General features: G+C 40.0%; 3 protein-coding genes across 3 annotated transcripts; 2 read left to right on the top strand and 1 right to left on the bottom strand.

Annotated features, from left to right (window-relative positions):
* The first annotated feature begins 523 nt into the window (after positions 1-523).
* LOC106319187 lies at positions 524-1295 on the top strand. Its single transcript, XM_013757443.1, has one exon. The coding sequence runs from the start codon at positions 620-622 to the stop codon at positions 1082-1084; it is 465 nt and encodes a 154-aa protein (XP_013612897.1). The 5' UTR covers positions 524-619; the 3' UTR covers positions 1085-1295.
* A 1078-nt stretch (positions 1296-2373) lies between these two features.
* On the top strand, positions 2374-3890 carry LOC106319186 (60S ribosomal protein L7-2-like). The gene is made up of 6 exons (XM_013757442.1): positions 2374-2626; positions 2732-2829; positions 2905-2962; positions 3145-3224; positions 3302-3404; positions 3502-3890. Exons 1-6 carry the CDS (start codon positions 2453-2455, stop codon positions 3715-3717), a joined length of 729 nt encoding a protein of 242 aa, XP_013612896.1. The 5' UTR covers positions 2374-2452; the 3' UTR covers positions 3718-3890.
* Positions 3891-4603: 713 nt separating this feature from the next.
* LOC106318820 lies at positions 4604-6947 on the bottom strand. Its single transcript, XM_013756959.1, has 2 exons — positions 5765-6947; positions 4604-5669 (listed from the first exon to the last, which is right to left on the bottom strand). Exons 1-2 carry the CDS (start codon positions 6829-6831, stop codon positions 4880-4882), a joined length of 1857 nt encoding a protein of 618 aa, XP_013612413.1. The 5' UTR covers positions 6832-6947; the 3' UTR covers positions 4604-4879.
* Between the last annotated feature and the right edge of the window lie 1107 nt (positions 6948-8054).

The raw sequence follows: 8054 nt of genomic DNA, 5'->3' as shown, positions 1-8054 counted from the left end.
TTAAAGGAGGTTTCTCAATTTCATTTCATTTTCTAAATGCCGTGTTTCCTAAATCAACAAGCTAACAAGTTAGCGTACCGTAGGAAGTTTCACAATGCATCGATTGTAACATCCTCGTCAATACATGTCAACTTTCCTTTCTCATTATGCATGCATTAACATATCCTAATAACTAATGCGACTAGCTATGTCATAAACTGATCACATATTGAATCGATATCATCGACTAATCTCATTTAAAAAAAAAAGCATAGGTCAAAATGGATAGATCATCGACTATTTTTCAACTTCAATGTACAAGAGCGCTGCAACGAAAGTAGTCTAAAGAAAACATAGGTATGTTAATACTGTACAGTGGTTCCGGAAAAAAAAAAATATGTTAAGTACAAAATTGGTTTGAAAGATGAATAGTAAAAGACGTGTAAGTAAAGAAAAGTGGGTCCTCCTACTCATCAAATTGATGAGATTGGCAAGTGGTGGCAACGCGCTAATCAATAATCATATAATCCCCCACTTTTATCCAAATTATTATTTGGTTATAAATCCATATCCACTTGTCCATTACCTTCTCCAACGAACAACAACGATCTCCTTCAAACATTCCAAACAAACATAAACAATGGAAGCTACAATTATCTCTTCGTCGGCTTTGATATCACCACTCAGGTTCCATCCGTTTTCCACGAACAAAATGATGATTAAGAAGAAGAAGAAGAAGATGAGCGTTTCTGCGGCTGCGTCTTCAGGAAAGGACCATTACTACGGAGGAGGGAGACTGGTGGACGAGAACATGATCGTTCTGAGGAAACGCATCCACGAGATGAAGATGGTTGAGAGAAACTACGAGCCTCCTTCTCACTGGATGGATTGGGAGAAGCGTTTCTACAGCAGCTACGACTCTGTCATCTGCGAATCCGTTGGTCTTCTCCAGAGCTTCCTCATGAATTCTCGGCCCACAGTTGCAATCGCAACGCTGCTTCTCCTCATCGTTAGTGTTCCCGTTTCCTCCTCTGTTTTAGCCTTTCGCCTTCTTGACCTCCTCCAGTGGGTTCTCGCCGCCGCAACTTCCGGTCACGTGGGCTGATCTGCTCGGCCCATTTCACTTTTTTCCCCTTTTACTTGCACACAAACTCTTTTTTTTTATTGGTTATGTATACTGTAAACACACATAATATTCTTTTTATTATTTATCTGATTCTTTTACTTTAGCTTAAGATATAGTCCCTCTCCCTCTGTTCTGAAATATAAGATGTTTAGAATAATTTTTATGTTCCAATATATAAGATGTTCTCATCTTTCTAGATAACTTTAAGTTTATGTTCAGCCAATCAAATTTGATAGTTCTATTTTGTAATTGGTTGAGTAGTTTTTAGTTTATAATTTTAATGATACTTTCTAGGTAAAAGTAATTTTCTTAATAAGTGTGTACTACCAAAACATCTTACACAAACATAATATTCTTTTTTATTATTTATCTGATTTTTTTTACTTTAGCTTAAGATATATGTTTAAAAATCGTGTAATTAATTTATTCTTTCTTTCATCAAGTTTGTGTAAATTTCTGCTTTATTTTATGCCAATGTGACAAAAAAAAAAAGAGAGAGGATAGTACGCTATAATACAACGTTTATTATTATGTTAATGGTGTTTTTCTTTTTTTTTTCTTTTTTGATCAAACAATGGTGTTTTACTTTGGTTACATTAACTAGCCCGAAGTTTATCCACTGTTGTTCGTGGTGATTGCTGACGAGTAGAAGATTGTGCCTTTCTGTTGGAAGTAAAGCTGGCTCTTCCGGTGGAGGTCGTGCCTTTTGTGGGAAATTCACGGCGGAGAAGCTCCTGGAGCTGGTGGAGGGATACGGTATGAAGTGAGTCTCCGGTTGGGTGGAGAAACTGATTTGTGCTGGTTGCCTCAAACGCAATCTCGTATATTATAGGCGTGCCATATGAGCACCTTCCTTTCACTTGCACGAAAGATCAATGTGATTTGTATATATACTCTTTCACTTATACATGTAAAATGTTGGAATGGATTAACAGATTGAACAAAATTAATCTTATTCATCTTCAATTCTTCCAAAAACAATTCTTACCATAAATTTCTATTAGAAGATCCCAATATTCACAAATGTATGTGTGCGCATTACAAAATTTAGAGAAAAAAATGTACACTTTTCAAAATCAGAGACAAAGGTTACAAGCAACTTTGGGATCTCAACTTTGTGTTTATTGTACGCAAGCTATGGAAAACAACAAGCGCTTCTTAATGGACCGGACCTCAGGAAAAAAGTAATAAATGGGCTAATGAGGCCCATTTATTTTCTGCATAACCCTAATATTTTCCGAGTGAGTGGGTGGGGATATATAAAGTCGCTCATCGCCGCAGTGTGTTTGGAACTCCGTTTGATTCAAAGCACGAGAGAGGTTAGTGTCGGTTTCTTCTTCATCAGAAATGACAGAATCAAAGGTTGTAGTTCCGGAGTCAGTCCTGAAGAAGAGGAAGAGAGAGGAGGAGTGGGCTCTGGCGAAGAAGCAGAACTCTGAAGCAGCCAAGAAGACGAACGCCGCCAACAGGAAGCTTATCTACAAAAGGGCCGAGCAGTACGCCAAGGAGTATGCCGAGAAGGTAATTAGTTAGATCCAAATCGTGAAGCACAACATGTATTACTTTGTTTAGGACATGTCGTGCTAGCTTTGGTTCTGTATAAATGAATATTGTCTCCTTGTATAGGAGAAGGAGTTGATCTCTTTGAAACGCGAGGCTAAGCTTAAAGGAGGTTTCTATGTTGACCCTGAAGCTAAGCTCTTGTTCATCATCCGTATTCGTGGGTATGTTTTACCTTTTTTTATTACCAAAGAAATGATCTATTTTGTTTTCTTATGTTTTTTTTCTTGGATTTGTAGTATCAATGCTATTGACCCGAAGACAAAGAAAATTCTTCAGCTCTTGCGTTTGAGACAGGTCTGTCTGAACATACCATTCCTTTGTTTTTTAGTGTTTGGTATTGTGACATTAGACAGTTATGTTCTTCTGGTATTGTATAGACAACAGAACGTAGCTTGAGTGAAAAAGGGCTGGGCTTTGTTGATTTGTGTTGACATTAGAATCAAGAAATGCTTTAATTTGATGTTAATGTAATGCAGATATTCAACGGTGTCTTTCTCAAAGTCAACAAGGCTACAATGAACATGCTTCGTCGTGTTGAGCCCTATGTGACCTACGGGTATACATCATATCCTTAAAAGCTTAAATCTTTTGCCATGATAAGAACTTGTAGTGATCTTTCTTATCTTCATTCAGGTTCCCTAACTTGAAGAGTGTTAAGGAATTGATCTACAAGAGAGGATACGGAAAGCTCAACTCCCAGAGGGTTGCTTTGACTGACAACTCTATCGTAGAGCAGGTTAGTAATCCTGTCTCTTTGGTCCTAGCTTCTTTAATTTTATCCCTGTGTATGAAGGTAAGTGACAGTTATTGTTTGTTTCCTTTCAAAACAACAGGCTTTGGGTAAACATGGGATCATCTGCGCTGAGGACTTGATCCACGAGATTCTAACAGTTGGACCTCATTTCAAGGAGGCTAACAACTTCCTGTGGCCATTCCAGCTCAAGGCACCGCTCGGTGGACTGAAGAAGAAGAGGAATCACTACGTTGAAGGTGGTGATGCTGGAAACCGTGAAAACTTCATCAATGAGCTTATCAGGAGGATGAATTAGAGATGTCTTGTTTTCCATTCTCGAGTCTTATGATCTCTTTGTTTTCACTACTCCTGGATTTTGCTATTTTTGTTAGTCAAGACATTTTGAGCTCTCTTTGGATCTTAGTTTGCGAGACTGCGAGTATTTGTACGCTTTCTTTTTTAAGAAATAGTTCTACTTTATTTATTAAATGGAATTATCTCTCCATCAATGTCGGCCTTCATGGTCGAGTACAAACTGTTTTAGTTCAAAGGCAACTCTGTTGACCAAAGACGTATTTATCCTGGAACCTCAATCCGGTCTGCATCCGTGCAAATTGAAATTGTTGTGGTAAAGACCTTGTGAAACATACTTACAGCTAGCTGGAGAGCAAGAGTCGTAAAACCCATGAGAAAATTCTTGCTGGTGTGTTTGGATCTATTGATGCTCTTTTAATGATCCACGAGTGCAGATAAAGAGAGAGTTGAGAAAGAGAGCTCTTTGATGAGAATCTATAGACAAGTAAGAGAGCTCTTTGATGAGTATCTATAGCCTGAAGCCGAGGCTAAAAGAGTGTTAGAAGAAGATTTGAGGAGAAGAGGACATAACTGCATACTTTGTGGAGTTCTTGGTTTTATATCACTAACTGCAAGGGATGGGGAGCTCACCCACTGAGAGATTAGTTTCAGATTTTTGTAACCCAATCGGGTCAGCGGTGCGTCAATGTTTGGTGCACAAAAATCACGAGCCTGAAGTATGTGATAGAGAGACATTAAAAAGCGTCTTACCTCTTACCCTCTGGTCTTTTTTTTTTTTTTTTTTTTTTACAGAGCACATCGTATATTTTTCTTTGAAGTAGCGAAAAATTCTTTATTTTTTTTTTTTTTTTTTTTGATCAAATTTTAAAAACAATGCACCAGCCGGGAATGACAATAATATGATATAAGATCCAGGAAACCAGTATCCATCGTAACTATAATGTAAATTACAAAGAAGCACCACTACTACCTTATACTCTACTTACTCACACAACATATTTTGACATAGTCCATAAATACCAAACAAACATGAAACTAGACACTTGATCGCATGCAGCAACTTAGAAAACAAGAGAGAGAGAGAGAAAAAAAGATTATACATTTATATGTTCCGAAACCAACCAGAGTTCCTTCATCCAAAATTGTTATCCATCTTCCTTGTGTCACATTGGCTGTGAACTCCGGATCTGTTGAGCCATGTTCTCAGCTGGAAGCTTAGCAGCAACAGGAGAGCCATCAGCCAGCACCATCTGATACTGTGCGTGACCCATCTGTTGCGTGTAGTATACCTGCTTGGGCGCGGCATTTTCCACATATTCATATCCATAGTTGGGAATCCCAACTGAACCAGACTGGGGTGGGTGATGAATCTGAGAATACCCCATGAATTGCTGCAGACTTATAGGTGGTACCTGGTGAACAATCTGAGCACCACCCGTAGGTTGCGGAGTATTTCTCAAATGATTGTTAGGTGGTGGAGCCATCATGGTGGAATTAGGCAGCGTCTGGGGATGGCTAGAAGGGAGAGACCCTAGAGAATCACTCACACTGCCAGATTGGGTGAGAGGCATATTGTAAGGCTTAGGTGGGACTGGAGCAGTGGTATAATAAAAGGGGTAAGGCTGGTGATCTAGTTGACTAGGGTGCATGTGGAAGGACTGCTGAGGCTGGGAAGGGTAAACCTGGATGTAACTTTGGAGAGGAAGGCCAGTAGAGGGATGGTGATGAAGGTACTGAGGTGAGTGTATGAACTGTTGCTGTCGTGGCTGAGATTGTTGAGGGTGAAGGATGTAGCTTGAGTCCTGATTCTGATGATGTGACAAGAGTGTGTTTGGATCTGAAGGATTAGTCAGACCAGTAACTAGAGTGGAAGAACAAGAAGGCATCTGAGAAACTGGCTCTTGGTTGACAGAAGGTCTTTGATGAAACACAGAGTTGCTCATGCTGCTATCACTGAGGCATTTCATCAAACACATGGAGACCACATCAGAATCTAACCCTATATCAAAACTAAAGCACTTGGAGCTCCAAGTAAGAGAGGGGATTACCTGGAAACGGAATCGGGTGATGGCATCTCGTGTCCACCGCTGTTCGATTTCACCTGCTGAGTCGGAGGTTTTCTGTATCCAGCTGGCACACAGTGATTGGATCTCTCGTCGTCGGAGAAGACCCCACTTGAGACGGTTGGAGCATTCACCGGCGGTGGTGACGAGATCGCTGCGAATCCGTCGTCTTGAAGCTTATTCCCGACGTTGAATCGTGCGAAATGTTCTTCGATTCCAAGCCTCTGATCCTGCATCCCCTTAGCTTCCTCTACATGGACGCGAATCGGAGGGAGATTCGCGAGCGAGGGAGAGGAAGAAGTTGATCCAAAAGAGGAGGATGTATCCAACATCGGAGAGTCCGGCAAGTTATGCACATCTTGACCTCCTGGAGGCTGTTGAATCTGCTGCTGATGTTTACCATCGTCATCTTTGGAGACGAGATTAGAGCGGAGAGTATCGTCCAAGCCAAGCAAACGATTGACGTCGGAATCAGAATCTGAGAATCCTCTATTGAGGAACCAATCGTCACTCTTAGCCGAACTCTCTAGAATCTGACCCATCGATTGAGTAGCTTCAGGCTTCGTCGTGAAGAGAAACAAACGCAGCCGAGAAGGTTTGGCGGAACTGATCGTACGGTCATACTCCTCGATCATGTTATCGAGATCCTCGTCGGTGGTGACGGAGATTAAGGAATCAAGGTCTTCGCTGGGTAACTGGTACTTGAGCGTGAAGGAGCGGCCGTTGAGTAGCGTGTTGGAGAGACGAGTGATGAGAGAAGAGAGGGAGGAGGTACGGTCGAGGGCAATGATGCGAGTGTCGCCGCCCATGTAACAGAGCCACTTGTCCTGCGGGCGGGGAAGGATGTGACCGTTGTAACTGCACATGAGACGGAGTTTGGAAGAAGCGCCGCCACCGGGAGGAGGAAGATCGTCCCAGGCATCCGTGGTGCGGGACTTCGGGGAGGAGTCTAGAGACTCGGGGTAAGATGATGGCACGTGAGGAGGAGGAGGTATAGCAGAGGTGGCTGCGGGAACGACGGTGGAGGAGAGAGAAGGAGGCGGTGGTTCCATAGGAGAGAGAGAGAGAGAGAGAGAGAGAGAGAGAGAGAGGGTAAAATGGAGTGGGATTCGGGAGAGAGTTATAGCAGCTAGTACACGACTTGTACAGCGCAGCTGTTTTCTTTTTTCTCTTTTTCTTAACTGATTTTCCCCTTAAATGTAATCTTATACGGCTTTAACGATTTACTCAATTATGGTCAAATGACTCAAATTCCTTTCTTTTTCAAAACAATTTCTTTCACTCTCAATTCCTTTAGAAATAAATAATATATTAATATATATATATATTTGTTCGATTCTTACGGGTTTTAATAATTAGCAATAAAACAAGAGTTTCCACAAAATTGTATTATCTTAAGATGTGAAAATTCACATAATCCAATCTAACAATTGTATGTGATTTATTGGTAAATTATATTTTGTATTTAAAAATATAATTAATGAATTTTAAGTACGTAATTAATTTATGTAATTAATAAAATTTAATTTTGACGAAAAATATAAATGTAATTTTGATTAAATGATTATTTATTGTTGTATCAAACATATACCATTTTTCTTTTGTATTAATATAGTTTATAATGTCTATTGTGTTATGAAATAATTTATAATTTTATAGTAACTAGAAATTTAAATAAGGGCGTAATTTTATATCCGCAAGAAAGAAATAACATTTATATAAGATGAATATCGAGAGAGAGAGTTTACTATAAAAGGAGGAAAAGAAGTGTGTGAGGGGCGAGTTACAATCGAACAAAAACGTTTGTATATATAGAAGTAAAAAGATAAAGTTATTGTGCGTGCATAGTGACAGTGGGTTCCACACTTACTATATTCACACGAAGTTTTCGTTATTCGGTGCTGTCATTTTTGACATTTGATTCATGCACGTTTATAACACTCCCCTTTGGAGACCAGTGTCACTATCGTTTCTTGCTTAACGTCTATTTTGCCTCATTAAAAACCTTTCCAGGAAAACCCAATGGACCACAGTAAGGTAAAAAGAGTACAACTACGTAAGCTCCCCCTCGAATGAGTAGTCATAGATCTTTCTGATGGCACTTTCCAACGTTATGGACATGTTTTCTGAATACCAAAGTCGAAAGTGATTTTGTGAAGAGGTCGGCTGCATTGTCGCATGACCAGACAAATCTTACTTCAATTTCTTTCTTCTTCACGAGCTCTTGAGTGTATGAGAAGAATTTCGGATGAATATGCTTCGTTCTATCGCTTTT

The sequence above is a fragment of the Brassica oleracea genome, chromosome C9 (genome assembly GCF_000695525.1).
Source record: "Brassica oleracea var. oleracea cultivar TO1000 chromosome C9, BOL, whole genome shotgun sequence".
NCBI classification, from domain to species: Eukaryota; Viridiplantae; Streptophyta; class Magnoliopsida; order Brassicales; family Brassicaceae; genus Brassica; species Brassica oleracea.
The sequence above is the reverse complement of the archived record's forward strand: the minus strand, read 5'-3'. Positions and strand labels throughout refer to the sequence as shown.

Bases quoted from the DNA above. Each gene is read 5' to 3' on its own strand.
- LOC106318820 (XM_013756959.1), bottom strand. From the start codon at position 6,831: ATGGAACCACCGCCTCCTTCTCTCTCCTCCACCGTCGTTCCCGCAGCC. The intron at 5,670-5,764 runs GTAATCCCCTCT...GAAATGCCTCAG, and splicing joins TCACCCGATTCCGTTTCCAG to TGATAGCAGCATGAGCAACT.
- LOC106319187 (XM_013757443.1), top strand. From the start codon at position 620: ATGGAAGCTACAATTATCTCTTCGTCGGCTTTGATATCACCACTCAGG.
- LOC106319186 (XM_013757442.1), top strand. From the start codon at position 2,453: ATGACAGAATCAAAGGTTGTAGTTCCGGAGTCAGTCCTGAAGAAGAGG. The intron at 2,830-2,904 runs GTATGTTTTACC...TTGGATTTGTAG, and splicing joins TTCATCATCCGTATTCGTGG to TATCAATGCTATTGACCCGA. The intron at 3,225-3,301 runs GTATACATCATA...ATCTTCATTCAG, and splicing joins GAGCCCTATGTGACCTACGG to GTTCCCTAACTTGAAGAGTG.